An 18,522-nucleotide genomic window follows, 5' to 3' on the forward strand; every position below is an offset into this window, starting at 1 on the left:
ATATATATATATATATGTATATGTTGGGACAGTTCTATTTTATTTTTTTTTATATACGAGCAGAAATACAAAAAATAAAAAATAAAATCTACTTCGATATTTCACCTGAAGTAACTGTATTTAGGGGTGTTTCCATTTCCACATCCTCCACTGGAAAATCAAAATCAAGAGTGAAGTCAGGAATATCAAAATAAAGTTGTTCTGTTAGTCCATTATTCTCCAATACTGGGCTAGCTAAAAGCTTCTCTAAATATTCTGAAAAATCTAAAGTATTCTCCCCATCAGTATCCTTGTATGAGTTTTCCCCAATAGATATATGATCTACATCAGCACACAAGTCATTAACCCCATCAAACGCAGACTTAGAATTTCTCGATGGATCTGGACTTAACTCAGCTTCTTCCACATAAAGATCTGATGTTTCCATTACAGATGGTTCATATTTGATAATCTGCTTATCAGACGACTCTAAGCCATCTGCCGCACCGTCTTGTTGGGCAGGGGCAGGAAGCCTTCGTTTCTTGTTCATCTCAGATCTCCATCTACCATTTATGTTCTGCTGAACTAGTTGGGATAAGAAAGTGGGACTCTGAACAGCCATTGCAAGAAATGAGAGCATCTGTTGCTGATTCAGTTCCATTCCTTGAAGACGCTGTCTCAAATCATTTATTTCAGCATCAGTCTTCTGTTGATGCTGCCTCAAAATTACCAGCTCCTGCATAAGAAGATTCTTATCCCGCTTGAGCCTTTCAATTTCCTGCTCGAGACCGAATTGCCCAACTTCAACAGCTTTGACAGAGGAGAATTTCTCTTGCTGTGGATGAATATTGTTGTGGCTTGATTTCTTACGTGTAATGGTTTTTAATAAAACCTTTTTCCCCTTTACAAAACCATCATTTTTAAACACCCACTTGTCATGATCAACCTTCCTAAAGCCCTGATTATAAAACAAAGATGTGTATACTTGACAAACAAAAAAAATAATAATAACAATAAATTCTATATATGAATCATTGGAGAATATGGACGGTTTGAATTCATTAGACAAGAGCATGTGTGTAGAAAACATAACTCTATATAGTGGGAAGAATAAAATCATGGTTGAGAAGACAAGTGCAAAGGTGGGGGTTCAAAATTCCAGGCCTACCAGTGATAAAAAATCAGTTCATCTTTAATATAGAATGTTGATTAAAATCCCATATCTAAAACAATAAAACATTATCAATAAATACCTTTATCAGATCATAACTAAAATTTTAAATACTTGTGATTGCTTGATACAGATTTGCAGTTCGAGATAATACAGGTAAAGTATAAGAAAATAACTATTAGCATCCCACTTATTAAATATCAAAGTTATAGAATGAAAAATAAAACGATAAAAATGGCTCATATAAAAACCCATCCAAAGAGAATAACTATTCGTACATTACTGCACTTGCAGAGCTAATCCTCGTTTCTTCTTTCTGGTGAATATAAATCTCCTAGAAAAAAAACGGATAGTTTTTGCAGAAAGATGTTTTAAGCCAACTATTCCAGACAACTTCATTCGTGCAGATATATCCATGATCAGCATTGAATTTTGGATATAAACTTCATAAATTTAAGCAATTTGATCACTATCATGAAAGAAAGTCATGGCAACCTCAATTGGAATATTGAAAAACATATTCCAATAAGATTTTTTTTTGTACTGTCAGGATAAAATTATTAGCACAAAAGAGTCAATTTCATTTCTTTATCATTAGTGTTTCAGACAAAATATCGTGATAAGTAATCAAATATCAATTACAAACAAAAAAAAACAATGAAGATAAAGGTCCATAAGTATCAAATGAAGTAAAAAATTTGAACATATTCCTATATAGAAGAACAGGTTTGAGTATTGTACAATAATTACACTTTAATGAAATGAGGTATCACCAAGATTAAGATTAAGAAGTTGAATAATATGGCAATTACCTCATATATCACTAATCAAGTTAAGAAACAAAAATTAGTATAACGTGAAATACTTTACTAGAACAGGTCAAGCTTAAAGGAAAAGATTAAAAGCTACTTCAAGTCCAATTGATATAGATTTATCAGTCTACATTTAAAAAATTTACCTAACTAATTGGCTTTGTTTCAACTGAAGTGAAGAAAATGGAATAAATTCCTAAAAAAAATCCGGTTGATCATGAATCGACGACCACTGATTCGAGCTCTTCAACCAACTTTAGCATTTCCTTGAACATTTCTCTATTTTGTGAACGAAGTTTTAACTTCAAAGGTTATGTCCTCATCATTATTCCTTTGCATAACAAGGTTGAGACACTTAAGCTTAGTCACTTAATAACTCAACAGTATCATCAAACTACTATTTAGTCAAATCAAATAAAATATATGTCTAGTACAACGTGTAGGCCCTTTCAGCCATTATTTTCTTAAAACCCAAACATATAACAAGTTTAATTTGTGCAAATGGCAAGTGAGTGAGGACCATATCATAAGTACAACAACTTGAAGGCTTCATTACCGTGCTCATCTTTACAAAAGTAGTAGTGAATTAATTCATATTAAACAAAATATCACAGCATCTTTATATTCAAAAGGTCCCTCACGGCTTCATCGCTCTAATATTTATTTACTTCATATATTACAACTACACCTGCAGAAAATACTAACAATTACATTTAAAAATTAGCCATCACATCATGTCAGACAATATATGATGAAAATTGAAAATAATCATTCTAATTAAGCATTAACTAGCACATCATATATATCATTATTTTTAAAATCACATAATTTCATTATCTTTAAAATTGAACAAGTCTCATGATTCAATTGAAATATAATTATATTTATTTAAAATTTTACCATAAGATCATCAATGATATATTTTAAATATCATAATTAATGGCATATAAACATTTTAGAGAAAACTAAGGGATTATTTAATTAACTATAATATTGCTAAATAAGGAAATCTAATTAATCAAAGTTTGATTGCAATTATCACCTAAATTAGTAAAGAAAGTTATTTAATTAATTTTATATATTTTTTTCTATATTTAACAGCATTTAGATGATTTTTAATCATTTTAAGGAAAAATGAAATATGATAATCTTAAAACGTTGGTGGCCCTTACCTACTCGAACATCTTTTATTTTTTTCTAATCACTACTTCTATATTCACTTCTTTTCATCATCTTTTCTTAAAGTTGATGTCACTTTTCGGCCATCAATAAGCTACCTTGCTCTCCACTATTTCCAAAAAAGATTATGGCCTTATTCACGTCTGCCAGCTTAACTTATGTGATCGAATGGTTTCATTCAATAATGAGCTTTTATAAATACCACCCTCATATGCCACACTCAAAATTGTTCATAAACTTCCCCCTTACGAGGTTGTTATTTTCAACATTGCACTCAAAGAATCTCCACATCACCCCACTGAAGCCTACTAACAACAACAACATAATGTCATAACAACCAAAAGAATGGCCCAAGCACTCTATAAAGTTTCAAGAAACTCCTTTACAAAAACAACAAGCCTTTGTCCCACTACAGTTCTTAAGCTCCTTTACAATCAAATAAAATTCCTAAGCCCCCTCACTATCTCAAATCCAAAGATGTGTTTGTTGATGGCATAACTCAACATTCATTGATAACTATTAACAACCATCATACTCTGCAACTTTTCTTGCGCTCAACATCTTCCCCTATCTTTGTGAACCATAACTAAAGCTTATGTCTCTCACTTGCTCTTGCTACAACTTCTAACTATATTTCTTAATGCACTACATATTCTTTCACGCAGAAATTTGATTTGGTGTTCTGCATCTGTCTGTGTATGTAACTTTTACCCAAACCTTTTTCCCTTTCTTATTAGAGGTCGTCACTCACCCACCAGTGTGAGCCCACTCATAATGCCTACAATCCTACTAGTCCAAGCAACCCAAAGTTGATCCTTGATTTTCTTACTTTAAACCATCATCTTTTAAAATTATGTGTGAATAACATTATTGCTTGCAATGTCTCCCATAATTTTTTATTTTTGTGACATTATGTTAACCTCGTTAAAAATCTAATATTATTAATAAAAATCATTTACAAATCCCTATTGTTCACTCCTCGAAAAGCCCTTGATGATTACCCCCGTTCTCCATTAGTCCTTTTGGGCATTCCAAACAATTTCAAAACAACTTTCATCTTCTTATTGGGTGGAAATTTGAAAGAAAATAATTTTTTGCTATCGACAATAGGCTCAAAAACCCATCGTTATCTTTTAGTCAACAAATGAAAATTATTGCTTATTTTTTAAGACTAAAAAACTTCATTAGAGAACCTATGGAATTATGAAACTCAAATGTTTCCTATATATGTATAAATTGATTGATTGTCAATTAGGTAATGTCCCATATTTGTTTGTAAATCTATTAATCGTTGCATAGATTCATCTAAAAAGCTCACTAAAAGTAAGGTTGAGTGTCCACGTCACTTTACCTACGATTTAGCCTGTGTAAGGTAAGGTTCCACCAAGCATTTGCCATGCCTTCTGTTTGCCACAGTACAACTATCACAAATAACTTCTTTGCAAGCCATATCAACTAAGCATTAGTTTCATAAGCAATGCTTAGCAAAACTATATCGTTCTTCATATAAGAGAATATTTTCCTATTTAGGTATACATTCATTACCTCTTTCTTTGAGCTATTCCCAGAAAGATTTACATTTAGTTCGCATGGCACATAAAACACTTTAAGGGTGAAAAGAATATCTAGTACTATCCATTTAGCACTTGAGCCAAGAAATGCAATGCCCTTCTTATACGCAACTCGGAAAATGGCATTAGTTGCATTATAATTTGCCAAAAGATTAATATCACACTAGTGCATTAAAAAGGCATTTCTAATTGAACAAAAGTAATTTTATTGGATAAGATCTTATTTACCCATTTTAGATGATGAAAACATTAAACAAGTAGAAGTTAATAAGCTTATTATGAAAGGTGAAGAGGAACATGTTAAAGGAAATATTGGTAAAATATACTGTATTTTAACAAGCCAAGTTGCAGGAGAAGAATGAGAAAAAATAAACAATTTTCATATAATATGCCAAAACACAAGGTATAAATTTGCATTTGATGGTGAAAATATTATGCATGCAGCTCTAAGTCTACTATTAAGGGAGAAACATACCTGAGCCATAGCATAGATGAAAGAGAAGTAGTTCCTAATAACCAAAACCTGTTCAGTACTTGTCCAACTAGGAAGTTATAATGATAATGTATGACACAATGTCATGCCAATGTATGTGGAATCTATCCTTATTGTTAGATCTTAGTTAAATGATTAATGTGTAATCTAAAAGCATTTGTTTTTAAGCTTTAAGGTGCTACAAATAAACTCATTCTCTTTGAGCCAGTCAAGCATCAAAGTCTATTCTTTAAGTAAAAGTAAAACACAATATACAGGAATAAACAAGTAATAAATCCTAACCTAGACAATATTTATAAAAAAGGTCCAAGAATCTAGAGCAATTATGCCCTTCACTAGACGAGCCCTTAATAAGATTAGTGAGAAGCTTATACCCATTACAACAACCAAAATCTTGAATGATTTTCAGGATACACAACTAATAAAATGACCTGATGTGTTACCCAACATTTGTCAGTCAACATGCAATTGAGGCAATCGAATTTATTATGAATTGCAATTACTAATTGTCCTTCATTATAGGATGAACCTGTAAGATCATTTGACGTATAAACAATAGGTATATGTTCAATGAAAAATAATTTATATGCTGAAATTTAAGTCCTTAAGTTCCTGCTTTACTAACTCCAGAGAAAGATGATTCATTCAAAAAGTATCAATAGCAAATACATTCAAGAAATTTGTTGCTAGGTGTCGGTTTTTATTTCCATAATTAGATTATATGTTATATTTAAATTTGAAATCCTTATTTTTCTCAACAATTGATTTTAAAATTTATTACCAAAAAATTTGAATTCACAGTTGATATTAGTGAAATATAGCTTTTGAGATACCTAATGGTCTGCATGAATGGTTGCTGACGTCAAATAATTTATCCGATGTGCCTAGTACTTGAAGCAACAAATTCCTAGGCCATTAGTGATGAGTTGTTAATCATTTATTTCAATGATATCCTTGTACATAAATTATTTAAAGTCAAACATATCAATCATATCCATTCCTTGTCACAAAATAAATTCAATAGAAAAGTTAATTTTACATTTTATGTTTTTGTCACTTATTTAAATAGATTGAAAGCATATTCATAAAATCAAAGCTATGTCAAGTGGCCTCAATTGCGATCATTTCTTAACAGCAAAAGTTTTCAATGCTACTTTCTATCGTCATTTTATTAAAAAGCTTCAATTCCATTTTATTTCACCTAGCATTATGATTCTGAAAGTGTCGGGATTTGAGAGAATAAAATATAATTTTCCACCATGCATTGACTTTTATTTGATCCATCTTTATTTGAAAGGAAATCAAATTTATCGATAGCAAGTTACCAATTGAGTGAAGGATGCTCTTGAAAAGATCTAAATTATATATCCTCGTACTTCTTCATACAAGTTTAGAGTTACATGCAAGAAAATTAGTAGGTCATGTAGGTCATGATAAGACTTTTGATGAAGAAGGATTCTGTTATTCTTTGCAAAAGAAGCATATCGATAGAAACAATAAATTTGTGTTAATAGTAGTTAAATGGGGAAAGCGATTACAAAACTGTGGTTATTTATTCCCTTGCAAATGGAGAAAGCCATTAGAAAACTGTGTTTATTTATTCCCTTGCATAATGTGGCCTCATAAGATATCATCAATTAATTCATATTAGGAATGCTTGCTCATTGCCATAATTCATATTAGTGGTAATGAATAGATTTGTAAAAAATAACATTTTATTCCACGTTTTGAGATAGCTGATAATTCTCATGTGGCCAAATTATCCTTCAAACAAATTGCTCACCAACATGACCTTCCCAGTTTTATTATATTTGAAAAGACTATAAGATTAGAAGGGTATTTTTAGAAAATCATAAGGTAATTCTTTTGAACAATCAAAAATTTTGTCTAACTTTAGCTTTTCAATAGAAGGATAGATGGATAGATGAAGATCTAAATGGTTTTTTTTTTTTAACTTGCCATATTGCCTTCTTGAAAAGTGGATAGAAAATTCTGATTTCTTATTCCTTAAGAATGAATTATGCTTAAAAAATCTATTTCAACTCTACCAATAGAAAATCACTTTTTTCGAAGTGGTGAATGAGTCGAAACGTAGGAAGCCTATAGATCTCATACTATTACTTCTACATGCATATTTTGATTTTACAGCATCCTTTGTTGAGTGTATGCATAAATAATATTCTAATATTAAAGCACAAATTGATTTGCAAAAGAAAAAAAGCAAAAGTATGGAAAATGTTCAAAAGAAATCACAATAACATAATAAAGATGATCATGTACCAGTTTGTATTCATTCTAAATGCTTCTCGTATAACATCTTTAGGAAACTATATGCGCCAGTTTTAGGCCCATACATAGTAATTAAAACGTTGGACCAAGGCATATATTTCATGGGCAACAAATATGAATAATAGTCTGACTTTTAATATCGAGATATTAATAACATATGAAGGTATTTTGAGCTTTAAGAGTTTCCAACAATTATCTCAATGAGTGAAGTTACTGCATCCTATCAACAGCACCAATTCCAATTGTTCCACTAGCCCAAGCCACAATCCCATTGTTAAGCAGATTCTATCAGATGAGGCAATATTGAGCTCTTCGGACGAATTGCGTAACTTCATACAACATTAAATGAATCTCAACTAACTCAAGATAAATTGCATCGCATCTCCCTAACCTTGGGATGAATACTTACAACATAACTCTCAAGAAGAGTTTTTTATACCTTACAGGAGTTGATCACAAGCTTCCAACTTGAGCATACATGACATGTTTTTCATAATAATTAATATGTTTCAACTTTATTTAGTTATTTGTATTTGGGTAATATTTGGATCTATCTCCTAATAAATTTTATTAGGGTTTATTTCCGCTTTATGTTCCTGTTACTTTATTTGCTTGTATTTCAAGGATTTATTAACTATAAATAGTACGCCTAAGGCTACCTTGAAATTCTGACCACGTAATTTGGCAGCAGCCTACACTTTTGTTTCCTTTCAAACTGCCCCCTCAAGTTCCTCTTTCACAGATGATACCTCCAACATCAGTTCCAAGCACTCAGCTACATTGGTATCGCTCAATGATTCCATTAAATGCCTAAGCCACATGACTCTGACCTGCCATACTAGACACGCCAAAGCCACTAAGTGGCTGCTATGTCCTACAGAAACTGGATTCGCACTCACTTCTCAACGGCACAGCACAACAAACACCATGACAAGAACAACATAAAAAGTTACAACATACCACACCTGCAAATTGTCATGCCAGCTAATTAGAACCTACGGATAGGCCAGACTTCCTAATGTAGCACACGAAGGCATAAGGGTCTGCTCTACACTTCTAAATAGGAGTATAAACGAGAAAACTAGAAGGATATGAATCTATGCAAATAATACACATTCAAGGTCCTCCAACAAGAAATCTCTCTAAACCAAGGCCTGCTTTTAAGATTTTGTTACAGCATGCAGTGGTAGCAAGTTAACAACGAAACTGCAAAACAAATTAAGGCAAAGTCCTCTGAACAAAAAAAAATAAAAAAAAAAAAATTGATTTGATAGGATTAAGGACCTGATCTGATTCATCAGACTAATAGGATTAAGAATCTGATTCATTAGGGTGGAGCAAAGGCTCTATCGTACAGAAATTCCAAAGGAATGCCAATGTTTGGTTGCAATAACTAAGAATCAGCCCTAATCAGCTACAGAAAACCATAAATAAATTTAGGCTAAGCACTCATATAAAATTCATTAACGGTTTGGATCTGAAAAGCTCTATGTCGCTAAGTAGTCATGGCATCCATTAATGATTCTGACTAGGCACGAGAGCCTTCTCAAGAGTCAATTCTATTATAAGAAACACATGCAGTTAAGGCCAAGTTCTTAACTATCAAAATTGAGATAACTTCTCAACCAGTCAAAATATCTGGTGTTAGACAAAGCCCTCTGAACAAACAATAATATCCTCATCTTCAGCTTTTTTTAGCAAACTCATACCATAAGTTAATTCATGATTAATAAAAAGACTTTCATTATAGACAAAACCCTTGATAAATAACCCAATAAACCCAAAAGATGGAACCATAAAATCTTCATAAGGTTAACCAGTGAATCCGCCCCTTAACTCATGAATACTAGCAAGTCTACCAAAATAACAATTCAAGCAAAATTCTTGATATCTTTCTAAAGAAAAATACATAACTAAATATTTATATTGTTACAATAAGAGCTTTTACAAAGAAAAGCTAAAGCAGAAACAAAAATACAACAATATAAAATAAGATATGAAATCTTCATTTTAATCACAAAGTTTGAAGCCCAGTAAAGGATGGTGAGTGATGATTGATTTCTTCTGATTTATTCTTTTTTTAGTATAAGAAACAAATTCTTTTATTTATCAGAGAGTCAACACTCTGAATGCTCCAATCATAATTAAAAGCTGCTACAAGAAATAATCATCATTTTTTTCATAAATAGGATAAGGTTGAAACACTTTAATAACTTCTAGAATATTCTTAGTCATAAGATTTGTAGTCGAAATGATCAACACCAAGAAGCTAGCAATGACAAGAAGATCAATCACTATCTCTAAATGAGAATAAGACTTTAGATCCAAGTTGTGAGAATATAATTGAATAGATAAAAGAGGATTTCCACCAGAAAGTAAGAGCATCAATATGAGTATTTGGTAGAAGAACCTGCGACTCAAGATAAGCATTAAAATATTTAGAGAATATATGCTAAAAAAAATTACCAATAGGAGCATATTAATGGATTTTTTGCAAATTTTACAATCCTCATAAAAAAGGGTTGCAACGTCAAATTCTATCAATAATACAGTAACAGATGGCTTAGTAAAACAAGTTGTTTAGCATCGGTCATAAAAATTTTCCAAAATAGAAACCAAGGAGATAAGATGGACTGGCTAAAGCAGTGAAAACAAAATCAAATTAGGGGATCATTTTAAACTGTACATGTGGTGGCTATTTAGACAAGAGTCCAATGAAATCCAGTTCTCTAGAAAAATTTATGATGACATGCAGAGGGTAAATGAGTAATGAGGTAGTCACCTATCAACTATAATTAAAATAAAAAATTAAAAAAATTAAAAAAAACTTAATAAAATGCCTCAACCTCAAGACTGCTAATGACAAATTTACCAATCAGTAAGAACGCAAGAATACTACTAAGAAATCTTCTCATTACAAAATGAGGGTAGATTTGCCTTAAGAAGATGAAGATGGTTTATGTTATTGAGTTGTTAAATTCTGATGAAAGTAAAAAAGAAAAAAAAATAACTTAATTGGGTATCCTCAGCTTGCTAAAATTTACATAAACTATGTTGGCGGGCGGGCAAGTCTCAACTCTAGCTGCAACAACAACAACAACAACAAAGCCTTAATCCCGCTACGTGGGGTCAGCTACATGAATCCTTTTCTCCATTGTGTCTTATTTAGTGTCAAATTTTCATTTAATTCTAATAAATTAAGATCATTTTTTCGATAATAAGCACAAGTCTTTCTAGGTCTACCTCTGTCTTTCTCAACATAAGTCAATATTCGGTATAAATAAAATATTCTCCATTGTGAAGGGTTCTAAGTGAATAAAATAAAATATTTGGCTTAAAAAATGCCTAATTTTAATATATATATATATAAACTGTGGGCACACCCCTGTTAAATGCTTTAGGCTCCACCCACATTTGAGATCGATATATCCTAATAACATCATCCATGTGGAGGAAAATATAACAGACACTATTAATCTTCCAGAAATAATGAATGAGATTTGACTCAAAAGGCTACTTCTCACCAACCAGACCAGTAGCTTCCGTCTACTGTTGTTGAGGCAGATTGAAACATTCCCCACTTCAACCAACCAACTTGAATTCTACTATTAACATCCCCATCTATATCACCATCGCTTTCAACAAAAGACCCAAGATATCTAAATCGTTCACATCTTTCAATAATTTGATCACCCAAAGTTACACTACCCAAAGTTACACTTTTGTCACTACACTTTTGTCACTAGAGCTACTACTACTAAAATTACATTCCATGCATTCAATTTTAGTTCTCCTAAAATGAAGGGCTTTAGAATCCAATGTAGACCACCATAAATCAAGTTTTTCCTGGGCTTTTTCTCTCGTCTTATCTACGAGAAGGATATCATCAGCAAAAAGCACACACTAAGGTACATCCTCCAGTAAATGTTCAGTAAGACCATCCATAACTAAAGCAAAAAGATATGGGCTCAAATTCGATCCCAGATGTAATCCAATAGAACTAAGAAAATAGTTGGTCAATCCTCCTTCTGTTCGAACACAAGTAACAGCTCTAGCATACATATGTTTACTGACTTGAATATAAGTCATATCAACACCTTTCTTCTCAAGAACTTTCTAAGGACATCGTAAGCTCTAGTCTCAACTCTAGCTGCAAACAAAAAAAAACCTATTTTAACATCCAAAAAATCCAATTAGATATCAATGCAATCTACCAATTAGGAGATACTTGAGTTAATATGCACAAAGGCTTGGGAACTTTTCAAAAGCAACATATATATATATATATATATGTGTGTGTGTGTGTGTGTGTGTGTTCATCTCTCTCTCTCTTTCTATATATATATATATATATATACCTAAGAAAAAGATTATTAATGTTGATCTATACCAAAAACAGCTTGCTAAACTAAATTTATAACTTTTTATTGAGATCTAATCATTCATACAGAAATAAAAAGCTTGTAACATCCTTCACTATTTTCACATAGTTTCTTTCTAATTAAATCAAACTAGGATTGATCAAGACACCTTTTATACATACTTAAAAATTTTCATATAATTTAATGTTTCTAAAAATAATTTGTTAAGCCGTTATGTTTGTATGCTTGACAAATTATCAAATCATCATGAAACTTCATAAAATTTGACATCGAAGTAATTATTAAGATGAGTTTTGTGGTGAATGATTTTGACTTGCAATTGGATATTATATGCTTGAAAAATAAAAAAAAAATTCTTTATAAAAAATGACTTTCTACGTAAAATGATATTACTTTATCCTTATCCTAAGAACTAAACCATATTTTAATCAGTCAAAATCATAAATCCATGATTTGGGTTTATGCTTTATGCTTTATGGAAAAATTAATACAAAGAACTTAAAAATAGTTAAATTCATGAGTTATGGATGAATTTGATCAAGGCATAAGATAGCTAGGTTTGGTTCAATAACAAATTTTATGGACTATGGAATGATACAAATATAAAAGAGGACATAAATAAAAAAGTGTGAAAATAAATAAATGAAGAATAATTCACTTTGCAGTAAATATTTCTTATTTCAAATAAACTATTTCTCTGTGGAGTATGTTGCCAGCAGGGAGAGAAATACGATTGAGAAAAAAAAAGGTTTGGAGAAAGAAAGCCTTCACAACTACTTTTCATTGAACTCTGATAAATTCCTCTTTGCTTCTACCTTGATTTATATAATTCCTTAAGCATTTCAAGTGTTTCGAAAATAGAAAGAAAGTGAATGATCTGGGAAGAAAATGGAAGAATATAAATACAAAGTGATTATTTTATTTTTGGAATAATAGATTTATTTTAAGGCATACATGATTTTTTCGCAGGAACATATACAGACAAATATAACAAACTTTAAATAAACAAAAATCAACTTTATCCTTTCCTCCTTTTTGTTGTAACAAGTTGATAAGATAAATGAAGAGCTCCAAAAATTCCACCCACGGAAAATGTAAACAAGGGCAGACAGCCACTATTAAAAAACCGCGGCTTGATGATGTGATAACCTTTTTAACATCACATATTAATGATTGTAGCTTTTAACATCATACTGTAACATTCTATCTATAAAAATGTCTCATACAAGTCCATTCACGTCTGAAGAGCCTTAAGTAATGTACAAGAAAAGATCAAGTTAGTCCATAATAGCATAGCTCGTTTGGATTAACTCAAAATAGCCAATTAGATTAAATTGATCCAAGCAACAAGGAAAGCTGAGTGGCCAAATATAGAGGTATAAACCCATAGATCTTAGCTTTCATCTGAGTCATTTAGTCCCTCAAAACAAGATTAAAGATCAACTTACTCTCCTCATGTGGCCAAAATTCAAACATGGCCTTAAATTACATTTTCCGCAATGTAGCAATCTTTAACTAAACAAGATTGGAACCCAAATTTGATTCCATTCTTTTATGATTCTTCCTTGACAGGATTTCTTGCTTTAGCGGGCATGAAGCTCTGCTCTCTGGCTTGTTTGCCGCCTCGGCAAATAGTGTTGATTTTGGTTGCCCATGCTAATCAATCTGCCAGTTCCAGTAAGATTCATGCCTTCTGTTTGTAATGGCCTCTCTTTGTACAACACTTCCCAAATTTTTTTTGCTCAAAAAAGTTTATCTGAATGTTGCTAGCACAATCTTTTAGGGGGAATTGAATTCCTTGCATAGATCTACAAACCTCCGAGCTTGCCAACAATATTTAAATCCGTAGGTGGTTGTGCAATAGACTTCTTGAAGACAAATTTCAATCCAGCATTGGAAGAACGCACTTTAATAGTTTAATTGTCTTCTATAATAATCCATTTACAAGACAGATTTAATGGAACCGACACACCTATAAATTGTCAAACTTTATGGTAACCAAGAGAACTATTAAACAAACCAATGAACATGACTTTAGATCTGGGTTAACAGATAACCCTAGGGACTCATCAGCATCACTGATTTGTTTTTGTTTTTTGTTTTTTTACTTTTATTTAAAATTTAGACAAAATATGTTTGGGGAGAGTGCATTGTTTAATTAAAAATAAAGTAGTTTTCAAAAAAGCAAAAGACAATTTTGATATATTTTCATTACTTTCAAATATAAACCCCAAATCAATCGGACCTAGCACACCACGCTGATTTACCCAGCAAAATTTAAATAAAATGAGAGAAAACTAAAAAAGTTGGAGTAATCAATCTTACTTTACACTATCTTTCTTGCTATTATTCATTCTGCTTCAAGGGTTATGTTTTTCATGAAAAGAGAAAGAAACTATATATAAAAAGACATTAAGTTCTCAAAATAAAAATTCATCTTATAGCCAATTTTCCTCATACTTGAAGAGTTCTTCCTTGTTTTCATCTTCATTTCATTTATTCCATGAAAAATTTATTCCCTGGACTCTTTCGGTATATGGCTAGAAGACAGAAAAAATAGATAAAATGAGTATTTAACAAAAAAAAAAAAATAGTCAAAGGAGAGAGAGTACAAAAAATTGATGCTGAGATGTTCTTCGAAGTTTGAAAGGACGAGATGTTAAATTATTCTACTGCTATAAATAAATAACATACGAGGATTAAAATCAAATTTTGATTCGGATATGCCAACAACAACAGCAAGCCTTTATCCCAATAAGTGGGGCAGGCTACATGAATCATTTTTCTCCATTGTGTCCTAGTGACTATCATATTTTCATTTAATTAAAAAAATTTAAGATCATTTTTTTATATAAGATGCCCAAGTCTTTTAGGACTACCTCTACCTTTCTTAACATAACTCGAATTTATAAAATCTACTTTTCTAACAAGGTCATCAAATGGTCGACGTTTAATGTGACCAAATCATCTAAGGCAACTCTCTCTAATCTTGTTTTCCACTGGAGCTACTCCAGCATTTCACGGATATATTTGTTTCATATTTTGTCTCCAAGTGTAAAGTCACTCATCCACCTGAGCATTCTCATCTCAGCAACACTTAACTTAATTTTATGTTTCTCTTTTCCAAGCCAACATTTTTGTGTCATAAAACATTGTAGGTCTTACCACCATCTTATGAAAATTTTCTTCAAGTATAAGCAGTACTTTTCTATCACACAATAAGATGATGCAATCCTCCACTTCAAGCATCCAACTTGAAGTCCACTAAGAACATCCGTATCTATAACATCATCACTGTGAAAAAACAATAGACCCGAGATACCTAAAAAATTCATTGTTTGTAATGATTTAGTCATCTCTTATAACAACCACACAACTAGATCTACTAGTACTAAAATTATCTTCCATGTATTCAATTTTAGATCTACTCATGAGAAAGCTTTTAGACTCTACAGTTGATCTCCATACTTCAAGTTTTCTTGAACTCTCTCTCCAGTCTAACCCACAAGAAGGATATCATCAGCGAAAAGTATACACCAATGTACATCTTGTAAATGTCGAGTTAGAACAACAATAATTAAAGCAAACGGACATGGGCTTAAACCCAATCCCTGATGTAATCCAACTGAAATAGAAAAACACTTGGCCAATCCTCCTTGAATCAATGATATGCCAATAAATTCAAATTAAGATGTGCTGAATTATTTATAGTAGGAATTTGCATTATTTCTTATTGTTATATCTAATCATTATTGAAAGTATTTCATTTTAGTATTATCTTCTCTTGCTTATATATAGGCACATAGATTCTCATTTTAATAAAATATTTCAATAAAGAAGTAGTTTCTTTCAATTCCCTCTAACTTTGAGCCAGAGTAAAATGATTCTCGTAAGGTTATGTAGATGATTTTACACTAACCACGAGTCTCACTTTCCACAAACTTAACTGTCCAAAGCCATTTTCTAATTATGAATTAACAACGCACACCTATTTGCAATCTCCTCTACAGTGCCCTACTTAGTTCTTCTTATCCTACAACTCAACTTATTGCATTACACTACTTATTATCATAATAACAAGTTTCACTCATGATGTCATCTAGCACTCAGCCTAATAAAAGCAATGATAGCATCTAATCATGCACTATATTGTCAATATGGTGATTTTTGATTGATCACATTCTTAATGCAATCCACCAGACCTATGTACTTCCAACCCTAATCAAGTCCTAGAATAATTGACACAACTACACCACTCATCATATATCCAATCATCTACAAGTTGCGATCTAGCTTAATGCTAGCGTCAGGAGACCTTCAATCGTTCCATAACCTGAGACTCTCAAGCTCCCTGCCACTACCCACTCTATTCATTGACAACTTAAAAAAATGGTGCACATCTTTCTCGTATTACAAAAACATAACCTCTTTTATTTCTCGCAAATTCATACATCTAAGGACCACAATTCAACAAAGGTGATTGCGTATGTATCTTTTTTTTTTCTCATTATGTTGACATGTTTTTCAATGCTGGCTATTAATATTTTGTTCATCAAACTTTTCATTGATATCACTATTGACAGACCTCTATTTATAGATCTTAATGATTCCTTCTTTGATATTGATTTCATTGTTAATGCATTGTGCCTAATTCACACTTCTCTCTTTCCAAGATCAACTTTACTCCCTTTTATAACACCGGCAACAATAGGAAATAAAATCTTCGACTATTACAAATCTAACCACTAATGTTTATAAAATTGAGTTTATATCTTCTATGCCACCTAAATTTTGTAGGGGGTATTACCATATTTAAAGTATCATAGGTGTTATTTATATAATAAATATATCCTATTTATTATTGCCATATTTTCTTATTATTGAGGATAATCTTATTTATTATATTTTTTTAGTATTCTCTCTCTGTATCTCTCTCCCTGTATATATATATAGGAAAATATATCCTTTGTAATAGCAAGCTAATTCAATGAAAATGTTGTAATTTCCAATTCTCACTCTCTTCAAACAAAATTAAACAAATGCACATAAGATAAAAGTGAGCTTTATCATTTATTAGTTAAAGGGGAGAGAGCATAAGGGAGTCATACTTTTCTTCCTGTGAAGAAAAGTGAACAGCCCGTAAGATGGCTTCGGCCTAATAATACAGCAAATTCAGCATTGTGGCATTCTTCATGGATGTATCTTCTATTTAATCTCCTATTTTGCCTTGTCGTATTCTACTCAAACATATTGTCATTAGTTTCAACATACACCTAAGTAACTTAATGGTCGAGTTAGTCCACACTACCGTAGATCGCTAATTAGGTTAGTCAAATAGCCAAATAAAAGTTGAATTGGCCCAAGCAACCCAACAAAGTAAACTCCAAATTTTATTAGAAATGTAGCAAACAAGAAGCTATGGCCAACGACCATTATAATCAAAGATTCCCTTTATTTTTCTTATATTTCTTATATTAATGCTGAATAAATTGAAAGTGAAATTAGCAAAGCTTTTCATAAGCAACCTAATAGGCTCCTTCAAAGACAACTCATTGAGAATTTCTTTAACTACAAATCGTTTAAATCTATAACCCGCGAGAAAGTATGACAAAAAAATAAACAAAAACAAAACTGACACAGCAGAGGGGGTTCTCACATAAGTATTGAGTTGCCTGATAAAGCTGGAGATATTGCTATGTTTGAAATACTTGGGCAAGAGATCCCGCGAGAATGTATGCTGGTCTTTTATTATGAACGTGTTTTCGCTATCGCCCCAGCAAACCGTATCATCCGTTGCGGGATCGTTCACCATATCGTAGCATTTCGTCAGGAAAGGAGGAAACATCGACGGAAGCGGCGCTCCGCCGCCGTCGTTACTGCCGTTATTCTTCTCCGGGTTCATTTGCAGGACCCAAAATGGAGGGAGAGGATATCAGATAGGGTGAAGCATCGGAAGGGTACGGAAAAAATTCCAAACCTCTCGGCTTACTAAACATGTTTCTTCTTCTTCAAGAAAATATATTATAACATACCCGGTTTAGGCCTACAGAATCTTACGGGTACTTCGTGCATCTGTAGGCCGATTATGCCCAACAATTTTCTTAAGCCAGATGATCAAAGTTTAGCGCCTAGAGCGAGCCCATTCAAGTTTCTTGGGCTAGTTGGGTAAATACAGAGCAGCGTCTGTGACGGCTTCTAAAATAATGTAGTCTATTGAGACAAATATTTATTACTTAATAAAAAAAGTGTGTAACACGCTTTCAATATATTTAATTTAAATTATTTTTTGGTTCTCTTAACTTATAATGCCATAAAAATGTGGTGTTTGTTCATTTAATACCTTGCTTGTTGCCCTATGCTATAAATTAAATTGTTAAATAAATGGGTTTAAATGTAGTAATTTTATGGGTTTGAGTTTTACTCCAAGGGAAAATATATATATAATTAAAGATAAAGAAATAAATACAACCGAAAAAATGAGGCATATAACAGATTTTTTTTGCTCTTCTTCTTACTTAAATCCCTCGCTCTATAATCAGAGCCAAGCACCACCATCTTAGCCCATTTCCAGTTTATCAAGGCAAGCTGAAAATATTCTGTGAAAAATATTCGGATCTTGAGCCTTGGAGCCTACTCTAATATCCTT

The 18,522-nt window shown here is 31.9% G+C and overlaps 1 protein-coding gene across 1 annotated transcript; it reads right to left on the reverse strand.

The window, feature by feature from the left end:
* Positions 1 to 27: 27 nt before the first annotated feature.
* LOC110037009 (heat stress transcription factor A-1-like) lies at positions 28 to 18,022 on the reverse strand. The gene is made up of 2 exons (XM_020741572.1): positions 17,533 to 18,022; positions 28 to 937 (listed from the first exon to the last, which is right to left on the reverse strand). The coding sequence occupies exons 1-2, from the start codon at positions 17,776 to 17,778 to the stop codon at positions 89 to 91; spliced, it is 1,095 nt and encodes a 364-aa protein (XP_020597231.1). The 5' UTR covers positions 17,779 to 18,022; the 3' UTR covers positions 28 to 88.
* Positions 18,023 to 18,522: the final 500 nt, after the last annotated feature.

Source organism: Phalaenopsis equestris, unplaced genomic scaffold, assembly GCF_001263595.1.
Source record: "Phalaenopsis equestris unplaced genomic scaffold, ASM126359v1 Scaffold213847, whole genome shotgun sequence".
In the NCBI taxonomy this organism is placed as follows: domain Eukaryota; kingdom Viridiplantae; phylum Streptophyta; class Magnoliopsida; order Asparagales; family Orchidaceae; genus Phalaenopsis; species Phalaenopsis equestris.

Excerpts from the sequence above, each read along its gene's own strand:
- LOC110037009 (XM_020741572.1), bottom strand. The coding sequence starts at position 17,778 with ATGAACCCGGAGAAGAATAACGGCAGTAACGACGGCGGCGGAGCGCCG. Across the intron at positions 938-17,532 it reads TCAGGCAACTCAATACTTAT|GGCTTTAGGAAGGTTGATCA; the intron begins GTGAGAACCCCC and ends TTTTATAATCAG.